This window comes from Rousettus aegyptiacus, unplaced genomic scaffold, assembly GCF_014176215.1.
Source record: "Rousettus aegyptiacus isolate mRouAeg1 unplaced genomic scaffold, mRouAeg1.p scaffold_m13_p_17, whole genome shotgun sequence".
Lineage (NCBI taxonomy): Eukaryota > Metazoa > Chordata > Mammalia > Chiroptera > Pteropodidae > Rousettus > Rousettus aegyptiacus.
Window position 1 is genome coordinate 34,146,571 of NW_023416292.1, and position 21,751 is coordinate 34,168,321.

The 21,751-nt window shown below is 41.7% G+C and overlaps 1 protein-coding gene across 1 annotated transcript; it reads right to left on the reverse strand.

The window, feature by feature from the left end:
• Positions 1 to 12,836: 12,836 nt before the first annotated feature.
• Positions 12,837 to 17,768, reverse strand: PIFO (primary cilia formation). Its single transcript, XM_016155553.2, has 6 exons — positions 17,642 to 17,768; positions 17,248 to 17,390; positions 16,550 to 16,648; positions 15,661 to 15,788; positions 14,104 to 14,221; positions 12,837 to 13,080 (listed from the first exon to the last, which is right to left on the reverse strand). Exons 1-6 carry the CDS (start codon positions 17,658 to 17,660, stop codon positions 13,012 to 13,014), a joined length of 576 nt encoding a protein of 191 aa, XP_016011039.2. The 5' UTR covers positions 17,661 to 17,768; the 3' UTR covers positions 12,837 to 13,011.
• Positions 17,769 to 21,751: the final 3,983 nt, after the last annotated feature.

Genomic DNA, 21,751 nt, shown 5'->3' on the forward strand with positions numbered 1-21,751 from the left:
CGTTTTCAACTATTCTGACCCTTTCTGCTCACTAGACCCTTACTTCCTGCAACTAGTAAATCAAGAAACACCAAACATCTTTGAAGTCCCTTCCAAAATATCTTTGTGTGTGTGTGTGTGTGTTCTGCTTTTTGTAGTTTATTCTAAATTGAACCTTAACAACAGCTATTTTAGGAGAGCTGTTCATCAGTGGGAGAGGATCCAGGAGTGGAGGTCTCTGAGCACCGAGCGGCAGCACAGATAGTAAGGAGGTGGTGGCATCTGCACCAGGAACTCGGGCGGAGGTTGTCGCCCCTCCCAGCATGCTCTCCTCTAACATATTTTTCTCTCCATTCTTAGAAAAGAACACAAACCAGAGCAATCCCTGACTTAAGAATGTTAAAGAAAAAAGAAAACAGCGTTTCAAACAGGTGCTCTGAAAGCCAAAATCTGACCAGAAAACAGGCGTACCTTTTTTTGTTTTTTGTTTTTTTTTTTGTTTGTTTTTTTAAATGGCAGGAACTGAGCAGTTTTAAAAATTTTGACTATTTTATTTGGAATTTTCAGTTCTCTTTATTCCTTACTGGTACTTTCAGGCTGCTTCATACAGTAACTTGCACATATCTTTTCTGCGATAGATAATTGGAGGGGAGGAGAGAGGAGGGGGAGGGGAAAGAGAGAGAGACTGATTCACAGAGGTGGGAAGAAAAGGAGAGCATTTAAAGAAAAAGAGCGGGAAGGTAACAGGGAATGGGAAGGGGTAGAAACCGTGGATGGTGAGCTGGAAACTCAAAGCCCATCTCACCGCCCTGAGCTAAAGCACCCAACGCGGAATAGGTGGCTCCGGAGGAGAGAGGAGTGAAAACGATGTCACCTTGACAAAAATCGAAATGCCTTCCTTTTCCTCGGCAGTACCTTTTATCTGCCAAAGCAATTGGCTTCATCGCTCTAATCCTTTATTTCCCTTTCCTCACCCTTACTTCTGAACTGGAAGCCCCTGCAGTGACCTCGCCTGTGTCCCTCTGAAGCCACAGCGCTGAAGGCAGTGAGCAAGGGAAGTCCAGAGCTGCCAGAGGAACAAAAAAGGAAAGTGGCTTCAAAAACTGACCGAAATTAGCCTCAGTTAAGGAATTTTCTAGGAGCATTACCTTTTGACTGAGACCCGTATGGGAAGAGTCAACCCCATGTGGAAATCCCCTGTTTTCTCTTTTCATAAAGGTGATGATGCGATTGACAATTTGGGGTTGTGATGGTGGTGGTGGTGGGACAGCCTCCACGTCTCATGGGTACACGTCCACCATCCCCTCCGTAAGAGCGTCTCCAGTCAGAGAGTGAGGTTGTCTACGAGACCCCAGATGCCTTAGGGGAGGGTCCTCTTCCACTCAGTCTGGTCTCTTTCCTTCTGCTACGGGAAGAACTGGGGTGGCCTCGCTGGCCTGAGAACTGTAGTGTGGATGCTCTGATCTGAATGGTTAGCATAAAGTTGATGCTTTGAGAGGCAGGAAGAGTATTTCGACATGGTTCTGTTCTTGGTGCCAGAACCATGGGTCTAAGAGAAGCCCACTTCAACTTCAGTAAGCAATTCTTCAGGTTTGACTAAATGGACGTCACTGTGTCATCTCTTTGTGCTTCTTCATTAGTAATGAAAATGTAGTTATGCTGCTGGTGATTGGTGGGTGGATCTTCAGGACCCAGAAGTACAAACCTCTTCTTTCTATGGGGCTGATCTCAAGAGGAAAAGACTGAAGGTAGTTTTAAGGTGAATAAAAAAGTGACTTAAGGTGTTATGAAAGACCCCAGACATGTATCAGTAGGAGGTTTTCCAGAAATGAGAAAGAACTGGAAAATAAGAGATTTGTTTATTTAAAATAGGGACTGACTGGAGCCCAGAGTTGTTGATCCTAGGATCATAGGATGAGAAAAGACAGAGAACTACAGGTTGAGAACCAGGATGAGGGGTTACTCTAGGAAAAGACCCTGTCACATGACACGTACACAGTACATGCTCAATGTTTATTTGCAATGCTTTGATTTATTTCAACAAATATTTATTGAGCACGCATCGTATGCTAAATACTACGGTCAGTACTGAGGATGTAGATCACAGATATTCAAGGATGAAGGAACTATGGAAAGGAGATCTTAAAGGATACAACATATTTTGCTATGTCAACTGGAGCAAAGAAGATAAAAGGTTGGAGAATTCATGAAGGATATTAGATATCATTGAGATACCTCAAGGATATTAGAATTCATTGAGTAGCATAGAGCTATGCACCTTTCAAGACACTATAAGAGAAAAAAGATGAAAAAAAGTCCCAGAAGCTTTCTGTCTGGTGGAGAGACAAATGTACACGCCCAACTGAGTACTGCAATGGACGAGTGCCATGATGGAATATGTAAATGTGATAAGAATGAGGAAGAAATGGTAAATTCTGCTTAGGTGAAGGGTTTAAAAGTTGGTAACATTTGAAACAGACAGTGAATAATAGGTAGAAGTTTGTTGGAGAAGAATGGAAAAGGCATTGTCAGAGAAGGGAACTGCCTGAGTGGAGAAACAGAAGTGTGAGGGAATAAAGAAGTGTTCCGGGGACATGCTGAACAATCAAGTATCTGTAAAACCAGATCCTAAAGACAGGAAAGGAGGAAGTTCTGGTCAAGACGGTGGGCTAGGTAAAAGCAGGTTTGCTTCTTCCCAGGATCGCACTAAAATTACAACCAAATTATAAAACAAACAACTTGGAGAACTACTTGAAGTCTCGCTGATCCTAACACATACATCTGAGGCTATAAAGAAAAAGCCACATTGAGACCAGTTGGAGACACGAAGCTGGCTGGTCCCACACCCATGCGTGGTGACTGAGTCCCAGGAGAGAGAGCACAGCTGCAGAGGCCTCCCTGAAGGAATGAGGGTCCCTAGCCCCACACGGGGTTCCAGCCCGAGGTTCCAGCCCTGGGAAGAAGAGTTTCCACAAAATCTTACTGTAAAAATCAGTACCGGTTCTGGCTATCTGGGTGAGATAGAACGAGCCTGAAAAACCAGACATCCTCCTGGGTACCAGCAGAGGGTCAGCAGCTTGGGAGGTGTGGGAAACATACAGAGAAGGACTGAATTGTGTGGCACTGGAGCAAAGGCTAGAGAGACAGCCACCATTGCTACCTTCGTGAGCCCTCCTGCAGGGCAGACTACAGATGGGCGCCATCTTGCCAGGGTTGGACACTCTCCCTATTCGGCCAGTTCTGAAGCTACATTGGCTGCGTGAGATTGGCCTGCTCCACCCCATGTCTTCCTGGGACCCTGCCCCACCCAGCTCACAAATTGCCCACAGCAGGCCTGTTGTCAGGCAGCCAGTCCCACTCTGCACCTTGCTCGGGCCATGCATTTGTGAGCAAGCAGCAGCCCTCAGCTTGTAATGCCTGCATTCAGCCCACACTTTATGGGGGAGATTTTTAGTAGTGGGCCACTGGTGCCGGCCCAAACTGCAGTGTCTCTTGGGCAGATCCCTGGGGTCTATGGGCCCAAGGTGGACAGCGGCTGGCCTCACTGTGATTCGTGTCTTTTGTGGAAGTCCATGGGCTCAGCTCTGGCAGCAATCTATGGTGGCCAGACAGAATTGGCTCGCTATGTCTCCCTGAGACCCCGCACCAGCCAACCCACAAATTGCTCACGGTAGGCTCATTGCCCAGTAACCAGCTCCACCCTGTGCTTTCCGTGGGCTGCAAATTCGACAGCAAACCAACAGACCTGAGTTCACATGGCCGGTGCACAGCCAGTGCATCCTGAGAGAGACTTTCTGTGGCGGGCCACAAACCCCACCCTGAGCTACAGTATCTCGTGAGTGTATCGTGGGTACCTGCAGGCATGCGGCAGGCCGCAGCTACCTTTGCTGTGCTCTGAGACTTTTATAAGAAGCTGCAGACTCAGCACTGGAAAAAAAACATGATTCTGCATTGACTGGGTGAAATCTGCACACTTTATCCCTACAATTTCCTGGGTCCCTGACGCACCCATCTCCTAAGCCAACCAAAGGCTGTTTTAGCTGTGGAGACTTACAGGCAACTGGCAGACAGCCTCAGGCCTTGAGGTGCACTGGTCCTTTTGCTGAGCCACCACGGGCCTAGTACTGAGGGTAACTGAGGTTGGCCTGCAGCGTGGTCTCTCCCACTTGCCTCCAGATCCAGCACAGGCAGCAATCATTCATGGATCACTTTGTAGCTCCTGTCAGGTAACCCCGAACAATCGAAGGCAGCAGCTGACCTTGGCCTACATCGGAGCCCCTCCCAAGGGGCCCCAGAACCAACACACCCAGAGGCTGGCATCAGACCATGAGAGAGCACTATCCCCATAAATGGAACATTTAAAGGGTGGTCTCAACAAGTGCATGAGCCCACTGGGATGAATCCCACTCTGTGGGGTCAGCACCCATGCAGTAGCTTGTACCCTGTGTGTGTGTGGCCAATCTCCACAGTCAGTCAGTCCGAGATTCTGTTCCATAAGGCTTAGCTACAACAGGAGAACACACACAACCCACATAAGGAACATGCCCACAGCCCCTGGCACAGGCAGTCAGGGAGACCATGCCACTGGGATGCACAGGATACCTACTAGATAAGGCCACCTGGCCAAGGCTAGGAGATGTAACAAATCTTCCTAATAAATAGAAATGAACAAAGAGAGACAACTTAAATGAAAACAAAACAAAACAAAACAAAAAACAAAGAAACAAGAGAAATTTTCACTCCAGAAAAAGAACTAAATGGAATGAAGGCAAGCAACCTACCAGGGACAGAATTTAAAACACTGGCTATAAGGATGCTCGATGAATTTAGGGGGATAATAGATGATCTCGGTGAGGACTTCAAAAGAGAGATAGTAAGTATGAAAACAGACATAGAAACCATAGAGAAGAACCAGTCAGAAATGAAGACTACAATAACTGAAGTGAAGAATACGCTAGAAGGAATCAACAGTAGATTAGATGAAGTGGAGGGTCAAATCAGCAGTTTAGAAGGTAAGGGAGCAGAAAACACCCAACTGGAACAGCAAAAATTAAAAAGAATTTAAAAAATGAGGGAAGTTTAAGAAACCTCTGGGACAACATCAAACTCACCAACATGTGCATCATAAGGGTACAAGAAAGAAGAGCGAGAGCAAGGGATTGAGAACCCATTTGAAGAAACAATGACAGAAAACTTCTCTAGGCTGGCAAAGAAAGTAAACATATAAGTCCAGGAAGCACAGAGAGGAACCCAAACAAGAGGAACCCAAACAGACCCACATTAAAATGCCAAAAGTTAAAGACAAGAACAGAATCTTAAAAGCAGCAAGAGAAAAGCAGCTAGTTACTTACAAATGTACTCTCATAAGAATACCAGCTGATTTTTCAAAAGAAAGTTTGCAGGCCAGAAGGGATTGGCATGAAATATTCAAAGTGGCGAAAAACAAAAACTCACAATCAAGACTACTGTACCCAGCAAGACTATCAAATAAAACTGAAGATGAGATAAAAAGTTTTTCATACAAGAAAAAACTAAAGGAATCCATCATCACTAAGCCGGAAATTGCAAGAAATGTTAACAAGACTTCCGTAAAAAGAAATAGGGGTGGGGGGAGACACATAAAAACAAATAATAAAATGGCAATAACTATGTACCTATCAATAATCACTTTAAATGTAACTGGATTAAATGCTCCAATAAAAAGATATAGAGTAGCTGAATGGATAAGAAAACAAGACCTATACATGTGCTGTCTACAAGAGACTCATTTCAGATCAAATGACACACACAGAGGGAAAGTAAAGGGATAGAAAATGATATTGCATGCAAATGGAAATGAAAAAAAGCTGGGGTAGCAATACTTATATCAGATAAAATATACTTTAAAACAAAGGCTATAATATGAGATAAAGAAGAGCATTATATAATGATAAAGGGATCATTACAACAAGAGGACATAACCCTAGTAAACATATATGGACCCAACATAGGAGCACCTACATATATAAAGCAATTATTAACTCCCTTAAAGGGAGAGATCAACAGTAATAAACTCATAGTAGGAGACTTTAACACCCCTTGACACCAATAAACAGATCTTTTAGACAGAAACTCAGCAAAGAAACAACAGCCTTAAATGACACACTAAACTAGTTGGATTTAATTGATATTTTCAGAGCATTTCACCCTAGAGCAGCAGTGTATACATTCTTCTCAAGTGCACATGGAACATTTTCCAGGATAAATCCCATGTTAGGCCACAAGTCTCAATAAATTTAAGAAGATTGAAATTATATCAAGTGTCTTCTCTGACTACAATGGTATGGAACTAGACATCAACTACAAGAAAAAAAAAACTGAAACATACACAAACACATGGAACCTAATGACGTACTACTAAACAATGAATGGGTTAACAATGAGATGGAAGAAGAAATCAAAAGATGCTTAGAGACAAATGAAAACGACTCAAAATCTATGGGACACGGTGAAAGCAATACTAAAAGAGAAATTTATAACAGTACAGCTCTACCTCAAGAAACAAGAAAAAGTTCAAATAAACAATCTAACCTTACACTTAAAAGAACTAGGAAAAGAACAGTAAACAAAACCCAAAGTGAGTAGAAGGCAGGAAATAATAAAGATCAGAGTGGAAATAAATGAAATAGAGTCTAGAAAAACAATACGAAAGATCAATAAAACCAAGAGCTGGTTTTGATAGGATAAACAAAATCGATAAACCTTTAACTCATCAATAAAAAAAGGGAGAAGACTCAAATAAATAAAATCAGAAATGAAAGAGAAGTAATTAGAGACCCCACAGAAATACAAAGAATTATAAGAAAATACTACTAGCAATTATATGCCAACACATTGGACAATCTGGGAGAAACTGACACATTTCTAAAAACATACAATCTCCCAAGACTGAGTGAAGAAGAAACAGAAAATCTGAACCAACTGATTGTCATCAATGAAATAGAATCAGTAACCATAAAAATTCCAAAAAACAAAAGTCCTAGACCAGATGGCTTCATAGGTGAATTTTACCAAACATTCGAAGAAGAATTGATACTTATTCTTTTCAAACGATTCCAAAAAATTCAATAATAACTCTTTTTTCAAGGCCACCATTACCCTGATTTGAAAACCAGATAAAGACATTACAAGAAAAGAAAACTATATTCCTGATGAACATTGATGCAAAAATCCTCAACAAAATATTAGCAAACTAAATTCAGCAATACATCATATACCATGATTAAGTTGGATTTATTCCTGGGATACAAGTTTGATTTAATATCCACAAATTCATTAATGTGAAATATCACACTAACAAATTGAAAGATAAATATCATATGAACATATCGATAGATATAGAAAAAGTGTTCAGCAAAAGCCAGCATTTATTTATGATAAAAACTCTCAGTAAAGTGGGAATAGAGGGAACATACCTCAACATAATAAAAGCTATATATGACAAACTCACAGCTAACATCATACTCAATGGGGAAAAGCTATAAGCATTTTCCTTAAGATTAGGAACACGACAAGGATGCCCACTTTCATCATTTCTATTCAGCATCGTATTAAAAGTTCTAGCTATAGCAATCAGATATAAAGAGAAATAAAAGCATCCAAATTGGAAAGAAAGAAGGAAAACTGTCATTATTTGCAGATGAAATGATACTATACATAGAGAACCCTAAAGATTCCACCAAAAAAAAAAAACTGTTAAAACTGATCACTAAATTTAGTAAAGTATCAGGATACAAAATTAATATTCAGATGTCAGTTGCATTTTTATACACTAATGATGAACTATCAGAGAAATTAAGAAAAAAATTTCACTTACGATTGCATCAAAAACAATAAAATACCTGAGAATCAAATTAATTAAGGATGTAAAAGATCTGTTCTTGGAAAATTATGTCACTGAAAAAAGAAATTGAAGAAGATACTAATAAATAGAAGCATATACTGTGTTCATAGGTAGGAAGAATGAACATCGTTAAAATGGCCATACTGCCTAAAGCCATCTATAAATTAAATGCAATCTCTATCAAAACGCCAATGACATTTTTTCAGAGAACTAGAACAAATAATCCAAAAATTTATGTGGAACCATAAAAGATCCTGAATAGCCACAGCAATCTCTCAAAGAAGAACTAAGTTGGAGAGATCAAACTACCTGATATTAAACTATACTACAAGGCTATAATAATCGAAATAACATGTTATTGGCATAAAAACAGACATAAATCAATGAAACAGAATACAAAGCCCAGATATAAATTCATGCTTATATGGTCATTTAATCTACGACAAAGGAGACAAGAACATAGAGTCTCTTCAACAAATGGTGTTGGGAAAACTGAACAGATACGTGCAAAAAAGAATGAAACTGGACCACTTTCTTACACCATATACAAAAATAAACTCAAAACGGATAAAAAACTTGAAATGTAAAGCTCAAAGCCATACAACTTCTAGAAGAAAACATAGGCGGTTAACTCTCTGATATTGCTATTAGTAATTATTATTTTTTTTGGATATATCTCCTAGGATAAGGGAAACAAAAGAAAAAACAAACAAATGAGACTACATGAAACTAAAAAGTTTTTGTGCAACAAATGAAACCATCAAAAAAATGAAAAGACAACCTACTGATGAGAGAAGATATTTGCCTATGATACATCTGACAAGGGGTCGATATCCAGAATTTATAGAGAACTCATACAACTCAATAACAACAACAAAAAAAAACAAACAATCCATTTAAAAAATGGGCAGAAGACCTGAATAGTTATTTCACCAAAGAGAATGTACGGATGACCAATAGATGTATGAAAAGATGCTCAAGGTCACTAATCATAAGAGAAATGCATATTCAAACTATAATGAGGTATCAGCTGACTCCTGTCAGAATGGCTCTCATCAATAAATCAAAGAACAACAAATGCTGGCGAGGATGTAGAGAAAAGGGACCCCTCGTACACTGTTGGTGGGATTGCAAACTGGTACAGCCACTGTGGAAAGCAATCGCACAAGATATGGAAGCAACCTGGGTGTCCATAGATAGATGATTGGATAAAGAAGTTATAATTCATATATACAGTGGAATATTACTCAGCCATAAAATAGGAAATCTTACCATTTGCAACAACATGGATGGACCTAGAGATTATTATGCTGAGTGAAATAAGTCAGACAGAGAAAGATAAATGCCACATGATTTCTCTTATATGAAAAATTTAAGGAACAGAAGAAACTGATAAACTAAGTGAAAACAGACTCACAGATACAGAGAACAAACTGGTGATTGCCAGAGGGTTTGGGGTCTGGGTGAAAAAGTGACGGGATGAAGAAGTACAAATCAATAGCTACAAAACCATCATGGGGATGTAGAGTACAGCATAGGGAATATAGTCATTATTACTTAATGGCTGTTTGTAGTGCCAGATGAGTGCTAGAGTAATTCAGGGGGATTACATTATAAATTATATAAAAGTGTAACCGTTGCACTATATACCTAAAACTAATATAAAATAATTTTGAAAAAGAAAACTGTTAAACTCATAGAAGCATGGAATACTGGTTGCCAGGGGCTGGAAGAAGGGAAAAAATTGAAGGTGATGGTCAAAATGTGCAAAGTTTCATTGATGCAAGATAAATAAGTTCTTGAGGTCTACTTACTATACAACATAGTGGCTATAGCTAGCAACACTGTTTCCTTAAAGTCTAGAGCTTAAGTTAAGTGTTCTGTCACACACACAAATAATAAAAGGGACAGGGAGGGCGGAGGGAGAAAAGGCAGGAAAAGAGAAAGAGGGAGAGGAGAGTTATAACAAATATTTTGTGAGCAGAGATGTCATTCTTTTTTGTTGCTGTGTTATGATGCCCTTCGCGTAGGATTTCGGAGTTGATGAGAGGGAACAGAATATGACTGGTAACCGGTTCCAAGGAGATCCTAAAATAACTAAGGGATTGTTCATCTGCACGCACCCAAAGGCTGGTCCAGCTTTACCGACTGCTCTGTGGGCTCTGTAGAAGTATTATTATGCCACCCAACACCAGGAGTGGATGCTGGAGTTGCAATTGGATTTCTAAGGACCAGGTTGCATGGGTTGGTGATAGTTCCTATAATATTTATTGGATCTTGCGCTAAACCGAGTCCATATAAAAGAAGGAAGGGGACAAAGATGATGGCATCTGACTGCCACTAAGGATCATGCCTTCTCCAAGTTCACCACTATGGTGGCTACAGCAGGTAATTGTTAAGATTTTCATTGACTTGGTAGCTGAGTATCTCTGGCTGTATGGGTTTAATGGCATTGACCTCGAGTTTGAGTAACCAGGGTCCTAGGGCAGCCTACCTGAGGACAAGCAACACTTTACCATCCTCATAGAGATGAACCTGCAGGTGCATTCATATAGCCCAGGACCTGAGAGGGTCCCCCACCCTTGACTGACTTTTCTAAAGAAAAGAGGTAAAGATGGTAAGAGAATCAATAACTGTTGAAAATCTACAATATGCCAGACACTATTTCTAGAAACTATGGGACTCCATTTAATAGTCATAACACCCAACTGGAATATGTACTTTTCTATCAAACCATAGAGGATAAGTAATTACAATTAGAAAGTGGCAGAGACCTCTGTAACTTCTTTCCCTATAAGACACTGCTTTGCTGAGGAAGTAGGGGACAATATTACAATTAGGTCTCAAGACTTAGCTCACTCAAACTTAATACACATACCCCTAGTAGAGACATACATTCCAGTACGCGCAAAGAGATTTTTTCCCACCAAATATTGCTACATTTTTTAATTAAAATTTGGGTCATTTATGAGCACTGTATTTTCCCTGTAATTATCACCACCCATAATCACTAATACTGTCCTATCTCTTGCAACAGGAAATGTTAACAGCTTTTCAAGCTGAGGCTCAAGCCACGGGCTAATCCCTGTCCTGTCCGCTAATCTCAGCAGCCCTATCTGCGGGCCCAGGAGCCACTGATACAAGTTATGAAACTGCCAAAATCGAAGTGTGAGTCAGGCAGCGATACCTGAAGGCTGGAAAGCCTATCTCGTTTCAGGATGGGTTTTAAACCTGTGGGACCCCTTGGAGTCGCAGCCAGACTAAACTTAACATAGTCTGTATATCTTTGTCTGGTGTTCGCGGGGTTCCCTTTTCCTCCTTTCTTCCTCGGGGCTCTTGACTGGCAGCTGCTGTGCTCTGACCTCTCTTGTCTCCTGCTTCAAACCTAGAGAATGTTCTGTGTGTCATATGAGGCTCTCCAGGGGGCTTGCACGGAGGTGGACCCGGCCACAGAGCCAATCCACTAGAGAGAAGAAGGGTTATCCCTCCACTGAAGGCATGCGTTAGTGAGATCCGTCGAGGACGCCGATGTCTGCAGGGTGGAAGGGCTGGCTGCAGCGGACATGCAGAAACAGCGACAGTACATGGAGAGTGAGTGGTCAAGCGCTCAAAGGAATGCGGAGAACGTGGAGCGGGAGGGAAAGGATGTGGAGATGCAGAAGCACGCGGTGCAGCGAGAGTGTGAGAGGCCTGGGCCGAGTCATAGGCTTTTCTTCTGGGAATCAGCGGAAAGGGATTGGCGACCTCACAGGCATTTAGACTCCGAGTTGGGAAAAAAAGGTGGTGAGGTTAGACTTGACTTGTATGTCAAAACTTGTCCAAGTCGGTCGTAAATTGCTTTTCAAATTACGAAAGTAATATACTCCGATAATTACATTAAAAAGAGACAGCACAAAATTATCTGACAGGGGTCACAGAAGATAACCTGGAAGCCACGTCGGAGGGGCCACATGGATATCTACTTGACATCATGAGTTTCCCACTGCTACCATTCCTTGCTCTTAGGTTATATATAAGAAAATGGCCCCAGGATCTTGATGACTCAAAATTTCTGTTTCAGACTCCTTGATTTCATTGATGTGATGACCTATGACGTCTATGGTAGTCACACGTACAGGACACAACAGTCCCCTGCATGTAGTATCTAAAGATCAAGGTGACAAGCATTATTTTAATTGTGTAAGAAAGAAAAGCCTTAAGTCATAAGGAAAGAGGAGATTGGGGAGAGCATTGTTGTTGGGAAAGAGGCTTTCTCTTTGGGGGGACAATTAGCTAGTCTTTGTTAATCAAATGGGACAAATACTGGTGAGGAAAAAATGTCCCTATTGCTTTCTTCAGGAATATGCCATGACGTGCTGGAGAGACAATGGGGTCCCTATGGAGACGCTTATCGTGGCGCTCCCCTCCTATGGAAGGACCTTCCAGCTGCCTTGGCAATTCTGTCACCTCAGTGTGTGCCCTGGTCTCTGGAGCAGGGTCCTCTGGTCCTTACGTGCATGAGGCTGGCTTCTGGGCTTACTATGAGGTAACTGACATGGCTAAATCAGACTGAAAATGCACTGGAGAAAATTCTTTAATTCTCTAAGTCATTCTACTACCCTTCTACTCTTGAATTCCACAACCTCGGCTTCTCATAGCTCTGAGCACAAGCAGCCTGGGAAAAGGCAGGTTGATAGCTGTAGAACACTTTTCACTTAAAAGAAAAATAATCTAAATTTCCTTTTTTGGTTTTGAAGTGTATGGCACCATTTTCCCCACAGCCCCAAAGCTGGAAAAAGATTTCAATAACCTAGCCTGGGGATGTAAATAATTTGATTTCCCTTCCAACTTGAATTGATTGTGCTTACTTAAATCCTGTGCTGAAACTTCAGACTGATAAATCAGTGATTTGCAGTACCTGCCACCCCACTGAACATGCCGCAGGAACCCCAGATCCACGTATGTATGTATACAACAAACCAGCACAGGGAGAGAGAACATTCTGAACTGGTCTTTATTCTCTCACATGGTAGTTATGAGCTCCTTGCCCCTCTCTGGGCCCCGCGCTGAAGACAAGAGGGCCGCAGCAGTGCAGAGGGAGAAGAGCAGCTCTGTCCTCCCTCCTGGAGATTCTGTGCACAGGAGGAGCACGTGGAGACAGTCCCAGCTGCTCAATCGTAAAACAGGCTTAGATAGGCCACACGGTTCCGATGCTTTCTGAAGTCTTTGTCGGTGGACAGCTGCAATGAAAGAAAGTTGTCTTGGTCAATACTCTGACGAGAACCCTCTGTCTCTGGTCTTCCTTGCGGTGCAAAATAAAACTGCTCATTATAGCTATTGTAGCCTCACGAAACCCCAGCCCGCAGTCACCTCGCCTTAGCGATTCTCTCAACTTTTATATGTATGTAGACTCTCTGTCACCTTACTCTGGTGTCTAGCATGGTAAGAATTGTTTTTTATTCAGTAAATCTCTAAGTGCAGCTGGTAAACTCCCATAAGCCTTAGCACAATGCTATTAACACATCTGGCATTTAATAAATATTTGTAGAATTATCCAAAGTCCACTAGGAAAAGAAAAGTCACTTTTTTTTGACATCCAGCTTGGGTTAATTGCGATAGCTAATATAGATTGAGTGTTTATTATATTATAGATACAGTATTAAGTGCTATTCTATGCTATCTCAATTTTTATGACCTTATCAGATTGATTCCATTATTATACCATTTATAGTTAAGGAAACTGAGGCTTAGAAAAATTGGGGGACTTGCCCGAGATCACACAGCAAGTAAATACTAGAGCTAATATTTGAACCCAGGCAGTCTATCTCAGAATCCGCGCTCTTACCAGAATGTTCTATAGCCCCCTGATGATGTAATACTCAAGTGATATGATGGAAAGAGTACTGGCTTAGGAGTCGTAAGATCTAGATTCAAGTTGTGCAACTTGCACAAGTCACTTAATCCATCTGAGTCTTCATTTCCCCTTCTATCATATAAAGATAATTCCCCTGTACCTACCACAGAACATTATTTGGGGATTAAATACAAAATGTGACTTTTGTTCAGCCAAGCACACCTTTAAAAAATCGAATAAAATTGTGTAACTTTCCAAAAAGACCCGCGCATGTACATACACCGAAAACAGTGCATACAATTTCAGGGAACAAAGACTTCCTGCAGCTCATTTCCAGACCCTGGTTAAGAACCCGCGACACACACGGGAGGACCAGAGCGTGCGCTCTACAGCAGCCCGATGTTGTTACCTCGGCTTTTAGGGTTCTCTTCTGTAGACATGGAACCTGAGCCCAGTCTGGAGATCCAAATTTCATTGGCCACGTGATTCTGGGGGGTGGCTTTATTTCTGGGTTGTATGTGCCAGGGCTAGAAACAAGAACACAAATCACATCACGTCTAATGAGTTACTGACCACATGCGAGCTCCGTCAGTACCACTGTCGTCCCTGAGGCCTAACTCTTTGGGAAAAGGCAACAGACTGGCCCGCTTTTTTACGTCAGACGTGCACAGGGTTCCTTCGCTTAATGTATTTCTAATTAAGTGTTAGTGCGAAAGATATCTGGTCCTGACATCCGGCTTGGGTAAAAATTGGCTCTAGATTAAAAGATATTTCTGGTACTCAGTATCCTTAGCTGAGAGACCAGAAGATCCCAGAAGTGGTGGACAATGACAAGGATCTGCCATCGTGATGAATTAGTACTGCCCACGATCCAAAGTTGGGGATAAAAGTGCCGCGATAATTTCATCTATCAGCGGTCTAGGGACACCAAGCAGAACCAGTTCGATTTTCCCGACAATGAGATTATTTCACAATTGCTTTTGTTCATGACACTTTGTGTGTTGGTGTAAACTGTGCTGCGGTGGCAATAACGCTTAGAGCAGACATGGGGTCCAAGATTCGACACTTCCACTTCCTTACTGCAACCTTAAGAAAGTTACATTTACTCTCTGATCCTTGGATTTCTCATCAGTAAGAGAAAAACCTTGACCCTTTGCCCTATAATTCCATCCATTCTGAACGGCTTCCTCAAGCACTTACGATGCGCCCCTTGATCTACAGACTATGGGGTCTAGGCCCATCCCGCCTTCTCTGTCTCATTTCCTCCTTGCTTGCTACACTGTAGCCATACAAACCTTCTTTCTTTTTAACTCAAACTAAATTCATTTACGGCTTTTGCATTTGCTGTTCCTTCTGCCTGGGAAGCTCTGAGACCAGATCTTCTCAAGGCTGGTCCAGTTTTATTCTGATTTCAGATCAGGTGTCATTTCCCCTGAAAGGCCTTTCTTGACAATCTTTGATAAAGTAGCCTCCGGCCTATCACTCCGTATCATATCATCATCCTGTTTTATTTTTTTCATAGCACATCGCTAGGTCACTATATTTCCTGGTTTGCCCACACAATCCTAGCTTACAGCTACCTTCTTGGTATAATTATTATTAAGGTTCCTTTTCACTCTCAGATGTATCATTGCTGGACTAATAAATTACATGGCCTCTCTTTATTACTCTTGATATTTTCTGGTTTATTTGCTTCTCATCTGTTTAGGCTCCACAATGTAAGCTCCAAGAAATCAGGAACTTTGTGCGATATCTCGAAACCTACAAAGCTGCCTGATACATTTATAAATATTTATTAAGTGAATTGCTATGGTTTACAATTCTATGATGCCAGAGATCTGGAAGGCAAGAGGTTGAATCTTTAAGATGAGTGGTATTGAGCTGGCATGGTCGGGGTATAACCCCTTCTTTGTACTTCCTTTCCTGTTGGTCTTTATTGAAATGCACCGGAAAAGAGGAAACATACCCAGGAAAATACGTGTCCTTTGAGTATGTCTTAAATCGAGGCAACAAGGTATTAAATGGAGCAAAATTTTGTTTGTATTTTTGCTCCGGATTTACTGTCTGGTACATGCTGGGGTTAGGTGTCATATCCTGTTTCCGAGAAAAAGATCAATATGTTAGAGGGTGAGATATACATATAAAGCCTTCTAAGCAGAAAAAAAACAAAAAAAACAAAAAAACACAGAATCATCCACTCCTTGTTTATATGTCAGCTACAATTTAACCACCTCCAGCTATAGAAATAGGTCTATAATAGGTAGAAAACCGAGATAAGGATGTGGTTCAGGTACCTAAAGAGACATGCTTAGGTTGTAAAAATCAGCCTCGGCTGGGTGGAAAACCAAGGTTGACTTGTTGCAGCTACTACCTCCTCCATCTCACTCAAGGGATTTTTTTTTTTCAGGGTCAGTATCCCTCTCCTTGAGCTGAATTAAGCATCAGGAAAATGTCTAAAAGATTAGGATTCTATACTGAAGACTTTTAGATTTGAAATTCGATTACACGAAAGAGTGGAAAAGTTAGAATTTGTTTTTTAACTGACAAGATAATATGATGCAGGTAAACAAAGCTTCCGGTATTTTAACATCTCAGCACCGAAGCTCTGTCATGGCACTATTTCTTCCTAGAATTGTTTTTCCGCTCTACCAGGACACTCACATACACACATTTCCAATGCTAATACCCAAGATTTTCAGATAGATTTAATAGCTTTTGCTTAGATATCTATTTTTCTTGAATTTTGGCACATAACGCTTAGGTAACCTCCCGCTCTCTGCCCTTTGCTCCCCAATGCAAAAGCATGCAACACCATGGATCACACTAAAATTTAAGCACAGTCAACCATTTCTAACCTTGATTGGCTTAAACCTCTCGGATGTTCTGGCTCCAAAAGCATATCCTTTTCTACTGGTCGGTATCCTAGAGAGGTTGTATACCAATTCATACACATTCTTTGGGTCGTATATATTAAAAAAAGAAGAAAAAGAAAAAAAAGAAAAAAGAAAAAACACAGAGAAGGTTATAGTCATCAAAACAGACTGAACTTAGAATGTTCTTACTTGAATCTTCTCTGCAAAAGTTGCTCTCTATTGACCCTTTTGGGTCAGAACCATACAAACAATTACATAAATAACACAGGCAACTTTGCAAATGTGTCTAGACAGATAGAGTGACATTTCTATGGCTTCCAGTGAATCCAGTCCCCTGAGCTCCAGAGAGCCGATCTTGGTATTTCGTAAACTGACCTACAAGCACATCCACAGCCCAGGCTCGGACTAATGGGAGGGTAATTGGCATTGGTTCACAGGACTTCGGAGGTGGGAATAAAGTGGGGACCATATGAGACAAAGGCTTGCATTTGGTGGGGGTTGGAAGAGGGAGCAATGGTCCTTTAATGTCTGACATTGACCCTGACAGCTGGTTGCAGGGAATGAGGGCACCTTTCACGTTGGGACGCTGATTTCACACATTCTGTAGCTCTCCTTCCAAGAAACGGGTGTCTTTAGGTCGGTGGGAACTGAGACCCACCTAAGGGAAGGTGAATACTCACATTTTCTGCTTTGTAACATCCAGGCCCTCTGTGAGGTTCCCCCCTAAGAGGGAGAAACTTGTTTCCCAAAGAGTTTGGGGGATGGAAGTGAGGAAAGAGCTTCCTCTGTTGACATGTTCCAAAGGAGTATTGAATCAGCAACTCTGAAGATTAAGAAAATGAGAAATTCCACATGAAGGAAGCCCTCACTTAGAAGGGTCTAAGTGAGGGCGTTGGTGGTGAGTGGGGTGTGGGGAGGCGGAGCAGAGAACAGGGCCCAACTGAACTCTTAAGAACCAGAGCAGACTCCAGGAAGGGGAGCAAACTGCACCTCCTCACTTTCCTCGTCTTTCCCAGCCTCCCCAGCCTCCCCCTTGCTCTCTACTCTTGACGTCTCTACTGCAGCCCTCCTCACCCGCTTTGTTGAAGCACATCGCGCGTGCTGCTCGGGGTAGCACTTGTGTACTGCTGCCGCGTTGCTAAGGGAACACAGGCAGGGCTGGCGAGCCCGGCCAGTCCCAGCCGCTGTGCTTCCCAAGGGCAGTGGCTCCGAGCGCGCCTGCGCAGCCGGCGGGGGCGCCCGAGAAGCAACGGTTGCGGCGGGAAGCGGCGCCTCCCGGGCGAGGAGTCCCGGGGAGCGTGGTCTCTGCAGCTGCGCTGGGGGTAGTGGGGTTTGCTGGACCCGTGGCTGTAGGGGCTGCTGAGGTGAAGGGGTGGACCGAAGGGTTTTGGGGACTGGGCCACCGGGAATGCGCCGAGGAGAGAGGGGCGCTGGGGCTCAGAATGCCTGGAAATTCCTGCGGCTGAGATCAGGGAAGCAGGAAAATGCAGCCGCTTGAGTGATGGCGTGGCGGGGTGGGCTCCCGGGCAACGCCCAGAGCAGGGGAATTGGGGACCAAATCGAGGCCCCGGTTAGACCCTTTTTTCCTTTTTCCTCAGCCCTTCTCATCAGGTTCCCTTGTTCCCCTAAACAGTGCGTGAGGCTTTAAAAGGGCAGGAAGCCTTGAGCGGAGCAGTAAGGGCGCAGCAGAACCACAAAAATGCTTCATAATTTTAAAATCTTGGGCAATCACTTAAACGTCTAGGTCTCGGTTTCCTCATCTCTATAATAAGAATGATTAATAACTCATTCTTAATAGGGTCGTTGAGAGGATTAAGAAAGCAGGATTAAAGCCTTTCAGTGCCTAGTACCTGGCAGCTGACAATGCAGGAGGCTGGGTACCGAAAACCATAGCCGGCCAGCTCAGGAGTGCTCCCATCCCAACCCAGGAGGAAACGTCAGGGAGTATGTTGACTCCTTTACCTTGGTCCTGGGTATTACCACTAACTTGTTTTCGCTTGACTTTAGGATGGCTTCAGGTGTGGCAGGTAACACAAACACCCGGGTGTGACAGATCCATACAACCCTTTAGCCCCTGAGGATGACCCTGGGCTGGCACTGTCTGCAAGGATGATTTTATAGATCTAATGTAGGGTTTCCAAAAAAGGTGATGCCAAGTCCCAGAGGATATTTTGGAGACTTGTAGAAGCATTTTCCTGGTTAAAAGTTATCGGGGGGATGCTCTTGGTCAACAGGCAAAAGAGACTGGACCCTCAGTAGTGTATTGGCCATGCGGTCAATTGTGTCATGTCCTACATAACATTCAAATATCCTCCTGGATTCTACAAAAATCATTGGCTGTACTCAACTTATATATAATAACATTGAAAAATTATTATATATAATAATATTTTTTACAAGGACTAATGCAGAAAGCGCAGTAATATAGGAGAAGGTTGTATGGAAGCAAAGCTTAAATGGAATAAAAGATATGGTCTTAAAGTTACTGTGTAATTTATTCCAGGCATTCTGTCTACTCAAAGTACAGTAATACTGATGGTAAATAAAATGTAAATAATCTTGGCATTGATCGATTACTTCCACTTTTCATATTTCAGGTAAAATTAATATTGTTAGGTACCCACAGTATTTTTGAAATTAGTAGTTACATTGTTAGTGATGTGAAACATGTCTTACAAAGTGCTTTGAAAATTTGACAACCTGTCCCCTCATTGGTGGTCTGGTTTGCCTCCAACTCATCCTCCAGCAGAGAAGACATGAAAGAAAGTTAGACTATATTTGAAGACATTAGACATATATAAAGGAAGAAAAAACGTGCAGGGCCAAGACCCCAGACGGAGGAGGAGTCCAAAGTGGTGAAACCAGCCTTAGGTGCGGCTCTTCCCTTTGAACATTTGCTAATGAGAAAGCTGGCTGAGAAGCCGAGAATTCGAGCAGAACTTTGAATAGTCTCTGAAAGCTAGGGAATGAAAATTAGGGTGGGCATTATAATGCTATTGGATAGTGCCGGTCTCGAACATATAAAGCACTATTACAGATTAATAAGAATTTAAAAAAACAACCTAATGAAAATGGATAAAAGTCTTAAATGGGCACCTCGGAAAAAAAGAATATCCAAATGGCCAGTAAATATATAAAGTGTGCTCCAATTCAGTAGTCAAAAAAACGCGAATTAAAACCACCCATCAGATGGCTAAAATTATGAAGACAGATAATGCTTAGTGCTGCTAAGGATGTCAAATGACTCAAAAAAAAATTTTTTTTTATGGTGAGACAACCTTTGATTGACCTTACAGATTGCAAGGACCTTGTCAATTTATAATCCCTTGTTATTTTTTTATTTTTTATGCCTACAGCATCTGGTCTTCCTAGGTGGTCTCGCATCTGAGTACTAACCAAGCCTGACCCTGCTTAGCTTCCAAGATCAAACGGAATCAGGGTCCAAGATCAAACAGGATCAGGCTTGTTCAGGATGGCATGGCCGTATGTAGACTGACTGGATATTTTGAATACACTTTTAGAGTAAGACACATTCACTTTGGAAAACTGGTAGTATTTACTGAAGCTTAACATCAACATCCCTATGACTTAATAATTTACACACTGAATAGATTCACATAAAGTTCAAAAACAGGCAAAACTAATCTATGTGCTAAAAGTTGGAATGGCTTTGTAAGGGAGGGTGAAACGAGTAACTGAGAAGGTACCTGAGGAGAGCTCTTTAGGTGACAGTGATATTCTATTTCTTGAACTGGGTACTGACTGTTTATACCTGTGAGTTCGCTGCACACATTTTATGAATCCGTTCAGTTATGATGTGGGCCATTTTTAGTATATGTGATAGATCAATAAAATAATCATTTAAAAAAATCTGGCTACCCTAGAGAAGCACATTAACATTATTTATTTACTTATTTTCAAGATTAGCATAGTCACATCCTTTTCCCTTTGTTAACTTTAGTGGTTTATAATTTGCCTAGTATTATCTCTTTTAACTAAAATGATTTACTGTTTTCTGTTACGAGAAACCAGTACGTCTGGAGTGTTAATGAGTCTCCTAACGCTATTTCAGGTGTCCATATACAGTTCTGTTATTTTATTTTCCTAAACTGCTTGTATAAAAAATGACATTTAACCTTCTCTCTTAACTCTAGACATTCATTATTCATCATATGGTGCAAGAACATATATATCTCTCTATATTATATATATATGTTTATACACAAACATAAAATATGTATATAAATATATAAATAATATATATTTAACATGTTATATTACATAATAGAAATATATTAATGTATTAAGTATATATTATTTTATTAGGAATTATTTTTTTCTTATCTACATTAAAATTATGGCATTATATTGTTTGGGAAAGTATGTGTGGTAGGTTATGTTACCCATGACTTTAAATTTAGCATAATAAAGGGGTGTTACAAAATAATTTGTTACTCTAAGCAGGACTTGGGTCTGAATAGGATGGAGAACCCACGACTCAGATTCTGCTGGAGGACGGCTGTGTCTTGAAAAGGGAGATGGAGCAGAGGTAAAAGAGACCTTCTATACCCCACTTTCCAGTCGTTCTTAAATACCAGCCTCTTTCATCTGGTTGTAGAAGAATGAACACAGGATTCGAAGCCACTCAGAACTGGTTCCCAGTAGGCACCAGCCTGTGGTGTACTAGCTACACAACCTTGTGGAAGTTACTTAATCTACCTAAGCCTTGGTTCATCTATAAAATGGCTCTAATCATTTCCTGCCTCTTAAGGCTGCCATGAGAATTTAGGAGATAACACGGGACAAAACTTGCCCAACAAGCGACTAACCTATAATTGGCATTTAACAAATGATAATGTACTTCCAATCTATCATCTCCATGCCCAGGGCTATAGCTAACTCCAAGGGCACCTGTGTGCAAATAAAAAAAAAAAATTGTGCCCTTTCACCTGGGTGGGTGCCACCCCTTGTCAAGTCTCATGACTTGGTGAGAGGAGCACGTTCTGTAGCTCTGCCTGGATCAGGGCCCGTATGCTATCTCGTGCATACCCAACCTCGTTCCAATTAGATTCCAATTCGAAGGGATACATTTTCATACAAGTACTAGAGTCCAAGAACACAATTACCATCAGTAAAGTCCCAAAGGAATGGCTGGGAGAGCTTTGACAAGTATCTGTTGCCCTT

Excerpts from the sequence above, each read along its gene's own strand:
- PIFO (XM_016155553.2), bottom strand. Across the intron at positions 14,222-15,660 it reads AAGGACACGTATTTTCCTGG|CCCTGGCACATACAACCCAG; the intron begins GTATGTTTCCTC and ends TCTTGTTTCTAG. Across the intron at positions 13,081-14,103 it reads AGAGAACCCTAAAAGCCGAG|CTGTCCACCGACAAAGACTT; the intron begins GTAACAACATCG and ends CTTTCATTGCAG.